The sequence below is a fragment of the Hypanus sabinus genome, unplaced genomic scaffold (assembly GCF_030144855.1).
Source record: "Hypanus sabinus isolate sHypSab1 unplaced genomic scaffold, sHypSab1.hap1 scaffold_189, whole genome shotgun sequence".
Lineage (NCBI taxonomy): Eukaryota > Metazoa > Chordata > Chondrichthyes > Myliobatiformes > Dasyatidae > Hypanus > Hypanus sabinus.
The window spans coordinates 725,149-746,136 of record NW_026779981.1 but is presented as its reverse complement, the minus strand read 5'-3'; the positions used below and the strand labels follow the sequence as shown (position 1 = coordinate 746,136).

At 50.3% G+C, this 20,988-nt stretch overlaps 1 protein-coding gene across 3 annotated transcripts in view; it reads left to right on the top strand.

The window, feature by feature from the left end:
- Positions 1-5,827: 5,827 nt before the first annotated feature.
- LOC132387465 (C-type lectin domain family 4 member A-like) overlaps positions 5,828-20,988 on the top strand; it is a 35,975-nt gene continuing 20,814 nt past the window's right edge. Inside the window, exons 1-3 of one of the 3 annotated variants that reach the window (XM_059959830.1) lie at positions 5,828-6,140; positions 13,836-14,219; positions 20,445-20,564. In XM_059959830.1, the coding sequence (XP_059815813.1) occupies positions 14,153-14,219; positions 20,445-20,564 (187 nt within the window). In that variant the 5' untranslated portion in view covers positions 5,828-6,140; positions 13,836-14,152. Of the gene's footprint in view, positions 6,141-13,639; positions 14,220-20,444; positions 20,565-20,988 lie in introns of all 3 variants that reach the window. The other 2 variants (XM_059959829.1, XM_059959831.1) reach the window with 2 other exon arrangements.

The window sequence follows — 20,988 nt, the reverse complement described above, 5'->3', positions numbered from 1 at the left end:
ACTCCAACAGATTAGTCAAGCATGATTTACCTTTGGTAAATCCATGCTGGCTCGGCCCACTCCTATCACTACTATCTAGATATGACTCTATTTCATCCTTAATAATGGACTCTAGTATTTTCCCCACCACGGATGTCAGGCTGACAGGTCGATAGTTCTCTATTTTCTCCCTCCCTCCTTTCTTAAAATGTGGGATAACTTTAGCCATTCTCCAATCCTCAGGAAATGATCCTGAATCTAAGGAACATTGGACAATGATTAACAATGCATCCGCAATTTCCAGGGCCACCTCCTTTAGTACCCTAGGATGCAGACCATCTGGACCTGGGGATTTGCCACCCTTCAGTTCCATCAGTTTACTCATCACCGTTCCCTTCCTAATGTCAATCTGTTTCATTTCCTCTGTTACCCTATGTACTTGGACAATCCGTACATCTGGGACATTGCTTGTGTCTTCCTTAGTGAAGACAGATCTAAAACACTCATTACATTCTTCAGCCATTTCTCTGTTTCCCATAACAATTTCACCCTATTCATTCTTCAAGGGCATGGGAGAAAAAGTGGTTTGATGGGTGAGTTGAATTTGCTGAAGACACGAAGTTTAGTGGTGTTGTGAATAGTGAGGAGGCCTGCCAGACGTTACAGCCGGACATTGATAGGATGTAAAACTAGGCTGAGAAGTGGTAGATGGAATTCAACTCAGGCAAGTGGTTCATTTTGGTAGGTGAAATATAATGACAGAATATAATATTATGTGTAAGACTCTTGACAGTGTGGAGGATCAGAGGGATCTTGGGACACGAGTCCATAGGACGCTCGAAGCAGCTGCGCAGTTTCACTCTAGAGTTAAGAGGGCATACGGAGTATTTGCCTTCATCAAGCGTGGAAATGAATTTAGGAATCGAGGGATAATGTTAGAGCTACATAGGGCACAATGAGACCCCACGTTGAGTACTGTACTCAAGTTCTGGTCGCCTCACAATAGGAAGGATGTGGAGCCATAGACAGTGAAAAGAGGAGATTAGCAAGGAATTTGCGATTGGGGAGCATGCCTTATGAAAGGAGTTTGAGTTAAATCGGCTTTTTCTCCGTGGAGCGACAGAGGATGAGAGTTGACCAGATAGCGGTGTATTAGTTGATAAGAGGCTTCGATCGTGTGGATAGTCAGAGGCTTTTACCCAGGGCTGAAATAGCTGACACAAGAGGACTCAAGTTTAAGGTGCTGTGGAGTAGGTATATAGGAGATGTCAGGGGTAGTTGTTTTACGCAGAGATTGGTGAGTACGTGGAATGGGCTGTCGGCAACGGTGGTGGAGGTGGATATATTATCATCGTTGAAGAGATTTCGGATAGATACGTGGAGCTTGGAAAAAGTAGCGGGCTTTGGCTAAGCCTAGTAATTTCTAAGGCAGGGAAATGTACGGCACAACATTGTGGGCCGAAGGGCCTGTATTCTATTGTAAGTTTTCTATGTTTCTATATTTCCACCCATAAAGCTTCAATTAGACAAGTTGTCTTGTCTGTTCTGACTGTGTTTTGTGGTGATATTTGCTCATCACTGTAATGTCACACCTCCTCCTTTACTTCTTCCGTTTTCTCATGTCTAAACTAGGGAAACCCGAAATATCGTGCTGACCTGCTTGCTCCTCCTAAACCCAATTCTCAACAATGGTTGTAAAATCATATTCACTGTGTTGAATCATGTCCTGAGCTTAACTGCGCTTCTTAGAACCTTCCTGCATTGGAATATACGGAGCTCAGGGCACCAGTGGCTTCATGCACAACTTTTTGACTCCTGAAATTTTTTTCAGAGGTCTTAACAATATCTGTCTTCATATCGACTCCGCTATCTGCTCTCGATCTCTGAATCCTATTCCCCTGCAAATCGAATTCAACAACTCTCCCAGAATCTCTCGTGCACAGGACTGACAAACCTTCCCTCTAGGATATCAGCTCCACTCCAGTTTATGTGTACACCGTCTCCCATCTCTTCTGTTGACACTTCACGTTCCTTGGAATAAACACAAAGAATTTTGAATCCCTCCCATCTGCACCGTAGCTTTAGCCACGTGCTAAACACTATGGCCTTCCTAGGTCTGGGCACACTGGGACGGGAGGAGGTCCTGTCCTTTAATTTAATAGCTAAATCCCTGAGCTCACTCTGCAGAACTACCTCCCCATGCATATCGATTTCATTGGAACATAAATGGACCAGGAGGTCCAGCTGCTCAATCACCCACTTAAGAATAATGGATTAGTTTTGCAATTGCAGGGGAGCCTCTTTCTATTGCATTTAAGTCAACTACATTATTTCAAGTTGTTAGGAGAGGGGTCACAGAACATTTCCATTGAAATCCTCTCAATTCACATCTAACCCTGTCATGCGCTTCACCCTCAAAAAAATTAAATTAATTTCGCTACCACTATACGTTCACATCAGTTCAGTTTTGGGTCCCGTTCATAGAAACCATCTATGACATCCCTCCACACTCGATTCAGTTTTTAGACAATGGGGTTTGAACAGTCTTATGCGCATGAAGGAATTGTGCACTGATAATATATTTAATAGTTTTGATAACCTGTGCAGTAAATACGGCCTTCCGTATAATCAGTTTTTTTCAATATTTACATAGTCTCCACTTTGTCAAGGAAAAACTTCGCTCTTGTCCTGATCTACCACCTGCTATGTTGTGGGACAAACTCACTCTTAGCTTTAATAAAAAAGGGCTGATGTGTGTACTACACTCTCAGCTGATCTCTAAGCTGATCTAAACAAATCTACGACGAGCTGGGAGGGTGAACTTGGTGTGGATCTGGCTGAGGAATATTGGGCAAAAGCACTAAATAGGGTTCATTCCACGTCATCATGTGCTAGACTCAGGCTCATAAAGTTTTACACGGTACATTTAAGTAAAGTCAGGCGTGGTGACATATATCCTAGGACAGACGCTGGCTGTGACAGGTGTTCCTAATCTCAGGCTGGTTTAGTGCATGCATTTTGTCCTTGCCCTCGGCTTGATCGCTATTGGGCACTGGTTTTTAAAATTATCAGTGAGGCTTTGGGGGTGTCACTCAGACCTTGCACGCTTATAGCTGTATTTGGTGCGGCAGATGATGTTTTGGGTTTAAATGCAAAGCAGTCGGATATCATTTCACTTACATCGCTTTTGGCCCGTAGGAGAATCTTGCTTGTCTGGAAATCTGCCGCTTCCCCATCTGCTGCTGCTTTGTTATACAGGACGTAATGTTTTTTTTTTCTGAAATTGGAAAATATTAAATTCGCTCTGAGGGAGTCTGCGAAGAATTTCTATTCGAAATGGGGAGCTTTCTTGTCAAATTTTGGGAGTCTTAAGGAATTACCTACTAGTTGAGGGCATTTGATTGTACTTGGCAAGTTGATTCCCTTTCAACACGCATATGCTTTACCTCACAGGGTGTTTGATGAATTGTAATATGAGTGTATTCTGGATCATCCGAAAAGTTGTAGATGAGTGTGGGACATCGTCCTGAAGTAGTCCTGGGGTATGGCTGTGAAATATCCAAACTTGTGTTTGTGAAGTGTTGTCTTGTAAATACTTTAGCTGTCATTGTATGTTCGTGGAGGTCGGGTGAGGGGAGGTTTGTTTAGGGGTAAGATACAAAAGCAAAATGGAGGAAAATGTAATCCATTATGTATTCTATATTGTGCCGTTCCTTCAGTAAAATATATTATAAAGAAATTATCATAGAGAAGGGATAGTGTGCTGAGTAAAGAGGAAGGAAGAGGCGGAGAGTGGGGCCACAGAAAGGGTGTTCAGTTTGCAGCCGTTGGAGCAGAACGTGTGAGGCGCCATTTTCTAGCTCCCTGTCTTTGTTTGGACTATGTTTAAACGCCAAAATCCATTGAACCATGGTTAAGAGTCACAGACAGAGCGAAAGACCCTCTATAAAATCCCATCACTCACTCCTGGAAACATACACTGAGTAACGCTCCCTCCGCAACGATCCATCTCACCCCCCCCCCCCCCGGGATCATCCACAGAGTGCAACTCCCTCCGTATTGTTTCGACACACACTCCGGGGTCACACACAGAGTGAAGCTCCGTCCAAACCGTCCAAACGCGCAGTTACTGGGTCTGATAACCAGCGAAGCTCCCAAAATATTATCCCATCACTTTCCCGGGGTCGGACATGTGAAATACCTCCTGCACCAGCGCAGCACACCCTACCGGAGTCAGCAAAAGTACGAAACCCTCTCCCTCCTCCTTTCTCCCCACTCACAAATACCCAGACTTTCGGCTTTCCAGTAGTCTTGAATTGTGTGAGTCTCTCGGAGATTGTGTGTGTGTGAGCGGATTGTGTGCTGCCGTTAGAGGAAGGAAGGGGAGGAGAGAGGAGGCCACGGAAAGGGTGGTGAGAATGCAAACACTGATGCAAGTGGTGTAGAACACGTGACCGTCCTGTGCATGCAGAGTTGTGGAGAGAATCAGATCCTGGTGATCGATATCCATGGTACGGGGGGAGGTGAAACAGCAGCCATCATCTCTCCCTCATACTCCGCACAATTGCCTGTGTCACAGAGTGGGAGGGGACTGGATGGACGACGTATTTGGGGAGCGTTTAGTATCACGGAGACAGGGAGATGGGTATGTACGCGATGATAGAGACGGCGAAGTGTGCAGGAGAGGGTGTGGGTGACGGAGACAGGAGTGGTGTACTGTAGTCTGTGTGACGGTGACTGGGAACAGTGTAGGAGTAGGGTGACGGAGTCGGGGAGTGGTTTTGGAGAGGGAGGGTGTTATGCATACGGGGAGGACTGTATTCGAGTTACAGTGCAGGGCCTGACTCTGTGTTGGTATCGTTGAGTGGTGAGTTACTGCTGTGGAGCAGAGCCTGTCAGTGTGTCAGTGTCACGACGTGTTGTTGTGTGTTGCTGTAGGCATATGTCAGATGTGGGTTGTGGCAGTGACAACGAAACACTTTCAGTGTCCCATTGAAGAACATCTCCGTGACACAGTGAGGGTTGTGTGTCTCGTTCCCAGCTTATCCAAACGGTTCTGTCCCGCCTGCAATCGTCGATTAGTATCTGCCGTGTCAGGCTGAAAGACGTTGACCCCTGACATGAGAGCATCTGCCCTTCCAACAATACTTCCTGCATTGAAACGTACGCAGCTCAGAACATGAGTCCCAGCAGGCTCAACCTTTTGCTTCTTGACTGTTGTTGAGACTTCTGTAAACAGCCACTCAACTATCTGTAATGGCGTTCTTGTTTACATGTCCCTGCAACTCTAGTTTATACCACCACTCTCCGTTCTAATGGCAAAACTTACCGCTGGGATATTAGTTCGATTCCAGTTCAGGTGCAAACTGAGAAAATTGTTCATGAGAGAGGAAATGAAGGAGCTGAGCAAGGTGAGGGCGGTGTGGCGCGGCATCTAGGCAGGAGTGTTTACTGTCCGAGTGGTTTACAACCAACACCCCATCGCCTACTGCAATATTCTGTTTAGTCAGGCCCTCTGTGCTCTAGAAACCACGGGCCCGGGACAAGCCAGAAACACCCACCGAAGTAAGCGAGCCACCGAGACTAGCAACAGATTGCCCTTTTCACACCGTGTAGAACTTGTAAAAGAATGTATATATTTAGATACTGAAGTTCACAAGAAACTAACACACGTCACGCGGTGTCAGAGATTTGACTCATTTCACCCTTAAGCTGGGCGTTGTCAGTTATTCAGAGAAGTACTGAAAGCTTGCGGTTACACTCACAGGGCGAGCAAACAGACAGGAAAAATAAAAATAAAAATAGCAGTGGCCCAGCAGCTCCCTCAAAAATCCTCCATCACCTTGTGTCTGTCACTTTCTCTCTTTGTCCCTCATCTCCCCACACTATCCCTCTATTTCACTGCCATGAATGGCTCTAACCCGCATCAATTTCGCTCCTCTCTTCCGCTCTCCTTTTTCCTCTACTCCCTCTCTTCCCTCAGCCTTTCTATCTCACTGCCCTCCTCTCTAAGACTTCCCATTCTGCCTCCCGACCCTCTCTAACCCACTTTCTCTCTTTCCACATTCTCTCGCTCAGAGTGCAAGTTCACAGGACTGAAATTTCATCGGGCCGTCTGCACCGTTTCCACGAAAAGCGAGGCTAACTGGACATCCTCCACTGTAAGTAACGGGGGAGTGAAACGAAATAGGGGTGAGGGTAGTGGATAAAGGTGTGGAGGTGCGGGAGTAGAAGTGCAGTATCGGCAGTGTGTGTCTGAATGAAAGAAAGAGAGAGAGAGAGAGAGAGAGAGAGAGAGAGAGAGAGAGAGAGAGAGAGAGAGAGAGAGAGAGAGAGAGAGAGAGAGAGAGAGAGGGAGAGAGAGTGTGGGGGGAGGGGGTAGGTGGAAAGAGAGCGCCTCGAGCGCTCGGCACCGACCGGACAAGCTCTCCCTGGATCAGACACGAAGTGTATCTCCCTCCACACTGTCCCATCACGCACTCTAGCGCTCAGTAACAGAGTGAATCTCCCTGCACACCGTCCCATCACACACTCCCGGGGTCAGTCACAGAGTGAATCTCCCTCCACACCGTCCCATCACACACTCCCGGGGTCAGACACAGAGTGGATCTCCCTCCACGCCGTCCCATCACACACTCCCGGGCTCAGTAAGAGAGTGAATCTCCCTGCAATCCGTCCCATCACACACTCCCGGGGTCAGTCACAGAGTGAATTTCCCTCCACCGTCCCATCACACACTCCCGGGGTCAGACACAGAGTGAATCTCCCTGCAATCCGTCCCATCACACACTCCCGGTCTCAGACACAGAGCGAATCTCCCTCCAGACCATCCCATCACACGCGCCCAGGGTCAGACACAGAGAGAATCTCCCTCCACACCGTCCCATCACACAGTCCCGTTGTCAAACACTGAGTGAATCTCCCTCCACACCGTCCCATCACACACTCCCGGGCTCATTCAAAGAGTGAATCTCCCTCCACAGCTCCCCCTCACTCACTCACTGGGACAAACACGTACTCTCCAATCTCTCACTCCAGATGTCTGATACAGTGTGAAGCTCCCTCCACAGCTCCCCCTCACTCACTCACTGGGACAAACACGTACACTCCAATCTCTCACTCCAGATGTCTGATACAGTGTGAAGCTCCCTCCACACCGTCCCATCACACACTCCCGGGGTCAGACACAGAGTGAATCTCCCTCCACACCGTCCCATCACACATTCCCGGGGTCAGGCACAGAGTGCATCTCCCTCCACACCGTCCCATCACACACTCCCGGTGTCAGGCACAGAGTGCATCTCCCTCCACACCGTCCCATCACACACTCCCGGGGTCAGACACAGAGTGAATCTCAATCAACACCGTCCCATCACAAACACCCAGGGTCAGACAGAGTGAATCTCCCTCCACACCTTCCCATCACACACTCCCCTGGTCAGACACAGAGTGAATCTCCCTCCTCACCTACCCAACACACACTCAGGGGGTCAGACGCAGCGTGAATCTCCCTCCAGAGCTTCCCCTCACACACTCACTGGGACAAACTCGTAATCTCCCATCTTTCACTCCAGATGTCTAATACAGTGTGATGCTCCCTCCACACCGTTCCATCACACACACCCAGGGTCAGACACAGAGCAAGGTTCACTAACCATGTTCTGTGCCTGACCCCGGGAGCGTGTGATGGGGCGGTGTGGAGGGAGACTCACTCTGTGTCTGACCCCAGGAGTGTGTGATGGGAATGCGTGGAGGGAGATTCACTCTGTGTCTGACCCCAGGAGTGTGGGATGGGAATGCGTGGAGGGAGATTCACTCTGTGTCTGACACCGGGAGTGTGGGATGGGACGGTGTGGAGGGAGATTCACTCTGTGTCTGACCCCGGGAGTGTGTGATGGGACGGTGTGGTGGGAGATTCACACTGTGTCTGACCCCGGGAGTGTGTGATGGGGCGGTGTGGAGGGAGATTCACTCTGTGTCTGACCCCAGGAGTGTGTGATGGGAATGCGTGGAGGGAGATTCACTCTGTGTCTGACCCCAGGAGTGTGGGATGGGAATGCGTGGAGGGAGATTCACTCTGTGTCTGACACCGGGAGTGTGGGATGGGACGGTGTGGAGGGAGATTCACTCTGTGTCTGACCCCGGGAGTGTGTGATGGGACGGTGTGGTGGGAGATTCACACTGTGTCTGACCCCGGGAGTGTGTGATGGGACGGTGTGGAGGGAGATTCACTCTGTGTCTGACCCCGGGAGTGTGTGATGGGACGGTGTGGAGGGAGATTCACTCTGTGTCTGACCCCGGGAGTGTGTGATGGGACGGTGTGGAGGGAGATTCACTCTGTGTCTGACCCCGGGAGTGTTGATGGGACGGTGTGGAGGGAGATTCACTTTGTGTCTGACCCCGGGAGTGTGTGATGGGACGGTGTGGAGGGAGATTCACTCTGTGTCTGACCCCGGGAGTGTGTGATGGGACGGTGTGGAGGGAGATTCACTCTGTGTCTGACCCCGGGAGTGTGTGATGAGACGGTGTGGAGTGAGCTTCAGTCTGTGTCTGACCCCGGGAGTGTGTGATGGGAATGCGTTGAGGGAGATTCACTCTGTGTCTGACCCCGGGAGTGTGGGATGGGACGGTGTGGAGGGAGATTCACTCTGTGTCTGACCCCGAGATAATGTCGGAGGACGGCGGGGCGGAAGCCCCTTTGTGTCTCTTACCCCCGAGTTATGAAATGGGATGGACGAGACACCCCGTCAACTGTTCTGAAAAATAGTGCCAGTAAACCGTGAGTGTGACTTCACAGCGTGAATTACATCCGGGGTATTCAGATACAGAATGGGCATCCTTTCTCACATGCCCATCACGCATTCCAGGCGTCAGGTCAAAAGTGAAGATCCCTCCAACCTGCCCAATCACACAGATTCGCCTAGTAAGAGACAGAGTTAAGCTCCCCCTGCACTGTCCCATTAAATAATCCTGTTGGCAGACATACAGAGAAGTTCCTAACACTTTCTCCCAAAACACATTCCCGGGATCAGTCACAGAGTCAAAATCCCAAAACACTGTCCAAGCACATTCTAACTATGCCAGACACAGATTAAAGTTGCTTACACACCGTCCCACAAAAAATCCTGGGGTAAAACCAAGAGTGAGTTTCCCTCCACACTGTCCCATCACATACTCCAGGGGGTCAGACACAGAGTGAATCTCCCTCCACACCGTCCCATCACACATTCCCGGGGTCAGGCACAGAGTGCATCTCCCTCCACACCGTCCCATCACACACTCCCGGTGTCAGGTACAGAGTGCATCTCCCTCCACACCGTCCCATCACACACTCCCGGGGTCAGACACAGAGTGAATCTCAATCAACACCGTCCCATCACAAACACCCAGGGTCAGACAGAGTGAATCTCCCTCCACACCTTCCCATCACACACTCCCCTGGTCAGACACAGAGTGAATCTCCCTCCTCACCTTCCCAACACACACTCAGGGGGTCAGACGCAGCGTGAATCTCCCTCCAGAGCTTCCCCTCACACACTCACTGGGACAAACTCGTAATCTCCCATCTTTCACTCCAGATGTCTAATACAGTGTGATGCTCCCTCCACACCGTTCCATCACACACACCCAGGGTCAGACACAGAGCAAGGTACACTAACCATGTTCTGTGCCTGACCCCGGGAGCGTGTGATGGGGCGGTGTGGAGGGAGACTCACTCTGTGTCTGACCCCAGGAGTGTGTGATGGGAATGCGTGGAGGGAGATTCACTTTGTGTCTGACCCCAGGAGTGTGGGATGGGAATGCGTGGAGGGAGATTCACTCTGTGTCTGACACCGGGAGTGTGGGATGGGACGGTGTGGAGGGAGATTCACTCTGTGTCTGACCCCGGGAGTGTGTGATGGGACGGTGTGGTGGGAGATTCACACTGTGTCTGACCCCGGGAGTGTGTGATGGGACGGTGTGGAGGGAGATTCACTCTGTGTCTGACCCCGGGAGTGTGTGATGGGACGGTGTGGAGGGAGATTCACTCTGTGTCTGACCCCGGGAGTGTGTGATGGGACGGTGTGGAGGGAGATTCACTCTGTGTCTGACCCCGGGAGTGTTGATGGGACGGTGTGGAGGGAGATTCACTTTGTGTCTGACCCCGGGAGTGTGTGATGGGTCGGTGTGGTGGGAGATTCACTCTGTGCCTGACCCCGGGAGTGTGTGATGGGACGGTGTGGAGGGAGATTCACTCTGTGTCTGACCCCGGGAGTGTGTGATGGGACGGTGTGGAGGGAGATTCACTCTGTGTCTGACCCCGGGAGTGTGTGATGGGACGGTGTGGAGTGAGCTTCAGTCTGTGTCTGACCCCGGGAGTGTGTGATGGGAATGCGCTGAGGGAGATTCACTCTGTGTCTGACCCCGGGAGTGTGGGATGGGACGGTGTGGAGGGAGATTCACTCTGTGTCTGACCCCGAGATAATGTCGGAGGACGGCGGGGCGGAAGCCCCTTTGTGTCTCTTACCCCCGAGTTATGAAATGGGATGGACGAGACACCCCGTCGTCTGTTCTGAAAAATAGTGCCAGTAAACCGTGAGTGTGACTTCACAGCGTGAATTACATCCGGGGTATTCAGATACAGAATGGGCATCCTTTCTCACATGCCCATCACGCATTCCAGGCGTCAGGTCAAAAGTGAAGATCCCTCCAACCTGCCCAATCACACAGATTCGCCTAGTAAGAGACAGAGTTAAGCTCCCCCTGCACTGTCCCATTAAATAATCCTGTTGGCAGACATACAGAGAAGTTCCTAACACTTTCTCCCAAAACACATTCCCGGGATCAGTCACAGAGTCAAAATCCCAAAACACTGTCCAAGCACATTCTAACTATGCCAGACACAGATTAAAGTTGCTTACACACCGTCCCACAAAAAATCCTGGGGTAAAACCCAGATTGAGTTTCCCTCCACACTGTCCCATCACATACTCCAGGGGGTCAGACACAGAGTGAATCTCCCTCCTCAGTGTCCCCATTCACACTTCCTAGGTCAGACACAGAGTGAATCTCCCTCCACACCGTCTCATCACACGCTTCCAGGGCCAGATACAGAGTTTATAGCAGCCTCACAGACCGATAACACAGTAACGGGCTGAGAAACAGAGCGAGACTCGCTCTTCACACCATCTCTCGCCTCTCACCAATCACCAGTTATAGAACAAAGAACAGAAAGCAACACTGCTCATTACAGGCCCTTCGGCCCACAAAGTTGTGCCGACACTTATACTCAGCCTCCCATATAACCCAACAACGTAAATTCTTCCATATAGCTGTCTATTAGTCTCTTAAATTTTATGTGTATCTACCTCCACCACTGACTCAGGAAGTTCAGTCCACGCCCCAAGCAATCTCTGAGTACCCCTTATATTCTAATACCCCCTTAAACTTTGCTCCCCTTACCATGAAGCTATTTCCTCTTGTATTGAGTAGTGGTGCTCTGTCCAGTCTATCTATTTCTCTTGATATCTTGTATACCTCTGGCAGGTCTCCTCTCATCCTCCATCTCTCAAGAGAGTAAAGCCCTAGCTCCCTCAATCTCTGATCATAATGCGTACTCTCTAAACCAGGCAGCATCCTGGTAAATTTCCTCTCTGCCATTTCTAACGCTTCTCTGTAACCTTTCCAATGCTTCTACGTCCTCCTTATAGGGAAGCGACCAGAACTGGAATAACCCGCGAGTCTTAAACGTTATCCCTCGACTTATGAAAGCTAACACTCCACTGGATTTGGAAACTACCCTATCTACTGAGAGGCAAGTTTCAGGGATCTCTGGACATGTACTCCCAAAACCCTCTGCTGCCTCACACTCCCAAATATCCTGCCATTTACATTGTACTCTGCCTTGGGGTTTGTCCGTCCAGATGTGTTCCCCCTCCATCTGCCACTCCAGATTGAACTCCATCTGCCACTTCTCAGCCCACTTCTGCATCCTATCAATCTCTCTCTGCAATCTTCGACAATCTTCTAAACTATCCACAGCAGCACCCACCTTTGTGCCGTCTGCAAACTTACCAACCCACCCTTCTACCCGTACATACAGGTCCCCTCTGTCCCCTCACACAGCCCCGGGGTCAGACACAGAGAGAGGCTCCCTCCACACCGTCCCATCACACACTCCCGGGGTCAGTCACAGAGTGAATCTCCCTCCACACCGTCCCATCACACTCTCCCGTGTTCAGACTTGGAGTGAATATCCCTCCAACCGTCCCATCACACATGCCCGGAGTCAGACACAGAGTGAAACTCTCTTCACAGCGACACCCGAAATACTCCAGTGGTCAGCCTCGGAGTGAATCTCCCTCCACAACATCTCCACACAGAGTCCCAGGATCAGACAACGAGTGAAGCTCCACTGCCCACGGTCCCACCACCCTCTGCCGGTGTCAGAAACAGAGTGTACGTCCGTCCTCTCCGCCCCAGCGCATAGTTCCTCGGTCAGACACAGGGTGATACTCCCGTCCACATCGCGCTATCACACACTCACGGGGTCAGACACAAAGTGACCCCGTCGCCTCACAGTCGGATAACACAGTAATGAATTCAGAAACAGAGCGAATCTCCCTCTTCACTCCCTCTCTCCCCTCTCACCAATCACCAGCACTTCAGCAGTCCTGTAGTCTCCAACAGCGTGTTTGTCTCAGAGATAATAAGTGTTTGTGAGACCATAGGTAGAATTGAGGAGGATGGGGGTGGGGTTTGAGGGCTGTGGAGGGGTGGTGAGTTTGCTGTTACTGCGAGGAAGGGCTGTGAAACGACACGACCGGCCTGTACCCACAGAGACGTAGAGAAGTCGGGAACCAGGAGATCGATATCGGGTGGAAGAGAGCAGAAATAACACCAACGGTTTGGAGGGTGATTCACTCTGTGTCTGACCCCGGGAGTTTGTGATAGGACGGTGTGGAGGGAGATTCGCACAATGTATGACCCCAGGGGTGTGTGATGGGATGTTTTGCAGGGAGATTAATTCTGTCTGAACCGGGGAGTGAGAACGGTTCAAGCGGCTCGCTCGCATTTCGGTCCGAAGTGTGCAGTCCGAACTGACAGACAGAAGGTGATGGAGGTTTTGGGAGAGCTCCTGAACTGCGTCTGCTTGGCTGACGTCACTGCTAATTATATTTTTTGATGCCTGCATGACGTTGCAGTCAGTGTCTCCGCACACTTTCAATACTTCTCTACAATATTGACCACCCCCAGCTTCTGCTCCAATGGGTGAAGTGAGTCAAAACTCAAACACCGCTGTGAACTTCAATATCGACATGCCAGGTTTCTTTGACAATTGCCACACGGTCTAAAAAGGGTAAACTGTTGCTCCGGCTTGTTCCCAGTGGCTCGGTTACTTCTTTGGGTGTTCCGGGATTGTCCCGGGGCCGTGGTTTCTAGAGCACAGAGTGTCTGAATCAACTGGACGCTGGGGTCGGGAATGGGATGCTGGATGCAAATCTCTCGGATAGTAACGGCAAAATATCCGCCTGTCTTTCCCTCCCTGTTCACTCCTCAACCCTCACTCTTCCGCTTCCATCCCTTTCTCACTCCGTTCTTCTCTTCATCTGTCCTTCCGACTTCCATATTCTTTCTTCCTCAATCGTCTCTTCGCTGCATCTGTCCTCACTCTCTGTAGCGCTTGCTCTCCTCCCTCTCTACTTCGCCCCTCCCTTTCCGTTTCTCTATGTATCTTTCTCTTGCTTTTCCCCGTTAGCTCGCCCTCGCTTTTCTCACTCTCACCCCTAATTTCTCTGCGAATCCACCCTCTCTATTTCTAAACCTCACTCCCTATTCTTTCCCACTACTCGCCCACCCTTCTTTCATTCCGCTAGTACTTTCTGACCCCTGTATCCCACTCCTCTCTTTCTGCGAAGCCCGAACCTGCCCCTCACTCTACCGTTGCTCTTTAACTCCACACTCGCTCGACTCTCTCCCGCGTCCTTGCCGCTCACATCGCTCCATACCACCCCCTCACACCCGTAATCTCACTCCTGACTGGCGCTTCCCACGCCTGCTCTCGGCTCAGTACTTTATCAGCTGCTGTCCTGGTGTTTGTTTGTGCGGTCTGAACCCCGTGTCAACACGGGCTTCCTCTGACAACGGTTACTTCCTCTCGCTGAGCTCAGAGACGCAGAGGATCCTCGACAGGATGGACGACAGCGAGACTTACATGAATGTGCAGCTCTTAAATACGGACTCATCGTCTCCATCGAGAGGTGAGTGTGACAGACACGGAGGGAGGGAGATTCAATCTCTTTCTAACCCGAGGAGTGGGTAATGGGAGGGTGTAGCCGTTGCTTCACTCTGTGTCTGAATTCGGGAGTGTGTAATGGGACGGTGTGGACGGTGGGACGTTGTGGAGAGAGTTTCACTCCGTGTCTAACTCAGTTTGCATCTACTGGGACTGTGTTTTGGGATCTCGACACTGTGTCTGATCCCGAGAATGTGTTTTGGGAAACTGTGTTGGGAACATTTCTGTATGTCTGACAACAGGATAATTTGATGGGACAGTGTAGAGGGAGCTTCACTCTATCTCTAACCCGCCGTGTCTGTGCGAGCGGACGTTTCGGCAGGATCGTCACTTTAAAACAGACGCCGGGAATTTGTGATGGGTCGTTAACAAAAATCACAAAAGTAGAGATCCCCGAACCGATCCTTGTGGGACACCACTAGTCACAACATTCCAATCTGAATTTACTCGCTGTGCCACAACCCTCGTCTTTCCGCCGGGAATTCCAGTTCAGTGTCTGACGATCGGCGGATGTAATGGACGGTGTGGAGAGAGATTCTTTGTTCATTGGTCCTATTTTCCGGAACAGACGATCGGTCGCATCAACATTGTTCTAACTCTGTTTCAAAGCGTCTTGAAATAAATCCAAAAACGGAAGAGGTATGTGTGAGACACACAGATCTATCCACACAAGAGTGAAGGTCCGTAAACTCTATCCCATCACTGATTTTCGGAATCAGATACACAGATAAGCGCCCTCCTTATCGGCCCAGCACACACTCCCGGGGACAGACAGAGAGTGAATCTCCCTCCACACCGTCCCATCACACTGCCGGGGTCAAACAGAGAGTGAATCTCCCTCCACAGCCTCCGATCACACACTCGATGGGGCAGACACAGAGTGAAGATACCTCCAAACCGCACCATCACGCACTCCCGGGCTCAGACACAAGGTGACTATTCCTTCTCACCGAACTATCAGTCACTCCTGGGGACAGACACCTGGTGAAGCTCCCTCCACATCGTCCCATCACACATTCCCGGCGTCAGACACAGAATGAATCTCCCTTCACACCGTCATATCACGCACTCCCGGGCTCAGACACAAGGTGTCTATTCCTTCTCACCGAACTATCAGTCACTCCTGGGGACAGACACCTGGTGAAGCTCCCTCCACATCGTCCCATCACACATTCCCGGCGTCAGACACAGAATGAATCTCCCTCGACACCGTCTAAGCACACGCTTCCGGGGCCAGACACAAAGTGAATATCCCTCCACACCGTTCCATCAGACACTCCCGGGGTCAGACACAGAGTGGATCCCCCTCCACACCGTCCCATCACACACTCCTGGGGCCAGACACAGTGAATCTCCCTCCACACCGTCCCATCACACACTTCCGGGGCAAGATACAGTGTTTGTAGCCGCCTCACAGACCGATAACACAGTGACGGATTGAGAAACAGAGAGAAACTCCCTCTTCCTCTCTCCCTCCTACCAATCACCAACTCTTCAGCGTTCCTGTCGTCTCCAGCAGTGTGTCTGTCTCAGAGATTATAAGTGTGTGTGAGACCAGAGGTGGAACTGAGGAGGGAGGGGGAGGTGAGAGCGGGCTGTGGACAGGTGGTGAGTTTGCAGATACTGGGAGGAAATGGTGTGAAACCACACGACCGACCTGTACACACAGGAACGTAGAGAAGCTGAGAAACGAGAAATCGATTTCCGGTGGAAGTGAGCAGAAATAACTCCAACTTTGTGCAAGGAGCTTGACCATGTGTCTGACCCCGAGAGTTTTGATGGATCGGTGTGGAGGGAGATTCCCTCTGTGTCTGACCCCGGGAGTGTGTGATGGGACGGTGTGGAGGGTGATTCACTCTGTGTCTGACCCCGGGAGGGAGTGATGGGATGGTGTGGAGGGAGATTCCCTCTGTGTCTGACCCGGGAGTGTGTGATGGGTCGGTGTGGAGAGAGATTCCCTCTGTGTCTGATCCCGGTACTGTTTCATGTGGAGTTGTGGAGGGAGCTTGAGCCCGTGTCTGAACCCTGGCGCGTATGATGGGACGGCGCGGAGTGTAATTACCTTAGTGTCTGAGCCCGGGTGTGTGGGATGGGACGGTGTGTAGGGAGTTTCTCATTGTGACAGAGGTCCGGAGTGTGTAATTGGAAGTTGTGGAGGGAGCTTCACTCTATGTCTAACTCTGGGATTATGTGATGGGACGCTGAGTAGGGAGTTTTACTCTGTGTCTGACCCCAGTACTATGTCATGGGACGGTGTGGAGGGACATTCACTCTGTGTCTGACCCTGGTACAGTTTCATGGGACAGTGTAGAGGGAGATTCACTCCGGGTCTCACCCTGGAGTGGGTGGTGCGACGGTGTGGAGGGAGATTCACTTTGAGACTGACCCCGGGATTGTGGGATACGACGTTGTGCTTTTCTCAGCGTCTGACCCCCAAATTATGAAATGGGATCGTGTGGAGGGAGCCTTCAGTCTGGCGTGTACGTATCACATTCCCGGCGTCAGTAAAGTTTTTTGATGTCTGTATGACGGCCCAGTCAGTGTAGCCGCACGCTTTCAATACTTGTCGGAAATACTGACAACCCCCAATTATGATCCAATGGGTGAAGAGAGTAAGACACAGAGTATAGTTACCTCCACGCCATCCAATCATAGAACCCCAGGGTCGAGCTCAGACTGAAGCTCACTCCGCTCGGTCCCCTCACACACTCCCGGGAACAGACACAGAGTGAAACACCCGACACACCGTCCCATCACACTCTCCCGGGGTCAGACACAGATTGAAACTCCCTCCACACTGTCTCATCGCACACACCCGTGGTCAGACACAGAGTGAATCTCCCTCCACATCGTCCCATCACTCACTCCCGGGGTCAGACAAATGGTGACGCGTCTTCCGTACCGTTGGTGTTATTTCTACTCTCTTCCACCGGATATCGATCTCTCGGTTCTGCGTTTATGTGTGTATAAGCCGGTCGTGTAGTTTCACATGAATTCCTCCCCTCGCCCTCCCTCCTCAGTTCTACATGTGGTCTCACGGATTATTAATCTTATTTCTGAGACAGACACACTTTTGGAGGCTGAAGTGCTGTTTATTGGCGAGATGGCAGAGAGGGAGTGAAGAGGGAGAGTTGCTCTGTTTCTGAATCCGTTTTGTGTTATCGGACTGTGAGGCGGCAGGTTCACTCTGTGTCTGTCCCCTGAAGCATGTGAAGGGACGGGGTGGAGGGAGATTCAAGGGAGATTCACGCCATGTCTGATCCCTGGAGCGTGTGATGGGACTGTGAGGAGGAGAGATTCAGGTAAGTGATGGAACGGGGTGTTGTTCTGAGTAACGGGACGGAGTGGAAGATGCTTGACTCTGTGTCTGACCCCGTGTGCGTGTGATGGGACAATGTGGACGGTGTGTTTCACTGCGTGTCTGACCCCGGAAGTGTGTGCTGGGAAGGTTTGGAGGGAGATTCAATCTGTGTCTGATCCCTGGAGTTTGAGATGTGATGGTGCGGAATCAACTTTACTCTGTGTAGGACGCAGTTTGTATGTGCTGGAGCTGTGTTTTGTGATCTTAACTCTGTGTCTGATCCCGGGCATGTGTTTTAGGAATTGTGCTGGGAACTTCTCTATATGTATGATAACAGGATTATTTGATGGGACAGTGCAGAGGGAGCTTAACTCTTTCTCTTACCCGGCGAGTCTGCGTGATCGGTCAGTTTGCTGGGATCTCCACTTTACACCTGACACCGGCAATGTATGATGGGCCGCTTTAAAGGATTCCCCTTCTTTTTCTATGACTACCGACGGATATAATGGATGGCGTGGTGAGAGATTCACTGTTCATTGGTCCGATTTTCCAGAGCAGGTAGTGTTTTAACACGGTTTCTAAGCAACGTGAAATAAATTCAAAAGTGGAAGAGGTATGTGTGATATAACCAGTCCAGATTGAAAATCCCTCCACTCCAAACCATCACATATATCGGGCGTCAGACACACAGAAATTCTCCATCGACACGGTCCCATCACACACTCCCGGGGTCAGACACAGAGAGCATCTCCCTCCACACTGTCCCAGCACACTCTCCCGGGGTCAGACACAGTGTGAATCGCCCTCCATACCGTCCCATCACACACTCCCGTGGTCAGACACAGAGTGAATCTCCCTCCACACCGTCCCATCACACACTCCCGGGGTCATACACAGAGTAAATCACCCACCACATTGTTGCATTACATACTCCCAGGGTCAGACTAAGAGTTTATCTCCTCCCATTTCCCTAATGGAAAAGGATCGAATCAGAGGGCACAGGAAAAAAAGAATAATTGGGCAATTGCGAATTATGAGGCTATAAGGCTAGAACTTGCGGGTGTTAATTGGGATGATGTTTTTGCAGGGGAAAGTACTATGGTCATGTGGTCGATGTTTAGGGATCTCTTGCAGGACGTGAGCGATAAGTTTGTGAGGAAGATTAAGAATGGAAGGGTAAAGGAACAATGATTGACAAGTGAAGTGGATGGTCTAGTCAAGTGGAAGAATGCAGCATAGAAGCAGTTTAGGAAGCAAAGGATCAGATGGGTCAATTGAGGAATATATGGATAGCAAGCAAGAGTTCAGATTAGGCTGAGGAGAGCAAGAAGGGGGCATGAGAAGGCTTTGGAGAGGAGGGTAAATGAAAACTCCAAGTCATTCTTCAATTATGTGAAGTACAAAAGGATGACAGGAGTGAAAAATGGTCCGACATGAGATGGTGTGAAGATGAGCCTGCAGGCTGTGGATGTGAGCGAGGTCCCCAATGAAACCCCTCTTCTGTATTCACCAATGAAAGGGAACTTGATGACGGTGAGGACAATATGAATGCGGTTGATGTTCTGGAACATGCTGATATTAAGGGAGAGGTGGTGTTGGAGTTGTTAAAATACGTTAGGACAGATCTGTCCTCGGGGCATGACGGAATATTCCCCAGGCAGCTCCACGAGGCGAAGGAAGAGATTGCTGAGCATCTGGATAGGATCTTTATGTCCTCGTTATCCACGGGAATGATACCGAAGGATTGGAGGGAGGCGAATGTTGTCCCTTGTCCAAAAGAGCTCGTAGGGATAGTCCGTCTAATTATAGACCAGTGAACCTTATGTCTGTGGTGGGAAAGTTGTTGGAAAACATTGTTAACGATAGGACTTATGGGCATTTAGAGAATCATGGTCTGATCAGGGACAGTCATCATGGCTTTCTGAAGAACATATCGTTTCTTGCAATGCCAAAAAAGTTCCTTGAGGAGGTGTCCAGTATATCTACTTGGATTTTAGTAAGGCATTTGACAAGGTTCTACACGGTCGACCCATTCAGAAAGTCAGCAGGCATGGGATCCAGGGATGTTTGACCAGTTGGGTCAGAATTAGCTAGCCTGCAGAAAATATTGTGTAGTGGTGGAGGGAATTCATTCCGGATTGGAGGGTTTCGGATACTGGTGCCCAAAAGGATTGGTTCTCGTCCCTCGGCTTTTTGTGATTTTATTAATGACTTGGATGTAGGTGTAGAAGGGTAGGTTGGCAAGTTTGCAGACGACACAAAGGTTGCTGGTGTTGTAGATATTTTAGAGGATTGTTGAAGATTGCAGAGATACATTAATAAGATGCAAGAGTGGGCTGAGAAGTGGCAGATGGAGGTCAGCCCAGAGAAGTATGAGGCGATACGCTTTGGAAGGACAATTTTCATGTTCGAGGACAAAGTCAATAACAGGATACTTGGAAGGATGGATGGGGCAGAAGGAACTGGGGGTGTATGTCCATAGACATACCCTACCCTACAGGAGCAGCAGCCTGACGTACGTGGCGCGGATGTGGCCGTTCGGGAGGCTGGGAATCTCCCGGACTTCCCACATCTGACACGCTGTGGAGAATACCGGCCTCACAGACAAACTTCCAGTTCTATTCCTCACAGGCAGCTCATCTCTCCTTTGACGAACGCTCCGCTGGGCAGTGTCTCCCTTTTTCGCCTGAACCTGCCCTGCTGTCCAACTCACGGTTGGTGTTCCGGTTATAGCCACTGACAGCCCACGTATAATAGACTGACGCTCTCGAAGTCCCCTTTGTAAATCACCTCCACAGACATACGAGAAATCCCATTTCATAAAGTTCTGTGGACGCCGCCGATAGGCAAAGTACATTCTCTACCGCTTTCCCTTCCTGTTTCTCTCAGACGGGCTGAACCCCACCTACTCATTGCTGAACTTTCCGAATGACGAGCATCTCATGGAAGCATATGAAGATCCTCCCATTGCCTCGGGAGCCGCCGAAATGCCAGTGACTGCACAGGCAGGTCAGAGTTCAAAATAATGACATCACTCTGAGGGGGGTCACGTGCTTTACGTACAAGTGTTCAATTTCTGATGCATCTGCGTCGGTCACTTCCTCTGGCAGCTCGTTCCACAGACGGACCTCTGTCTGGGTAAAAGCAAGATTGTCACACTTGTCTCGACATACTGCTGTCACTGTACCCCTGAAGCTTTAGTCCACGATTGTCCAATCCGAGATAAAAATGACTCCGTACAATCACGTGACTGTGCTCTATGAGGTTTTATACAACTCTCTAAAGTCACCTCTGTGATCCGAGGTATAATGTCTCCATAACTCAGGCATTTGAGAACCTGAATGTCCTCGTAAATATCTTCTGCTCTGTTTCCAGCTCAGTGGCATCTTATCCAGATGAGGACGACGGCAACGGATCAGTCTGCTCCAATTCA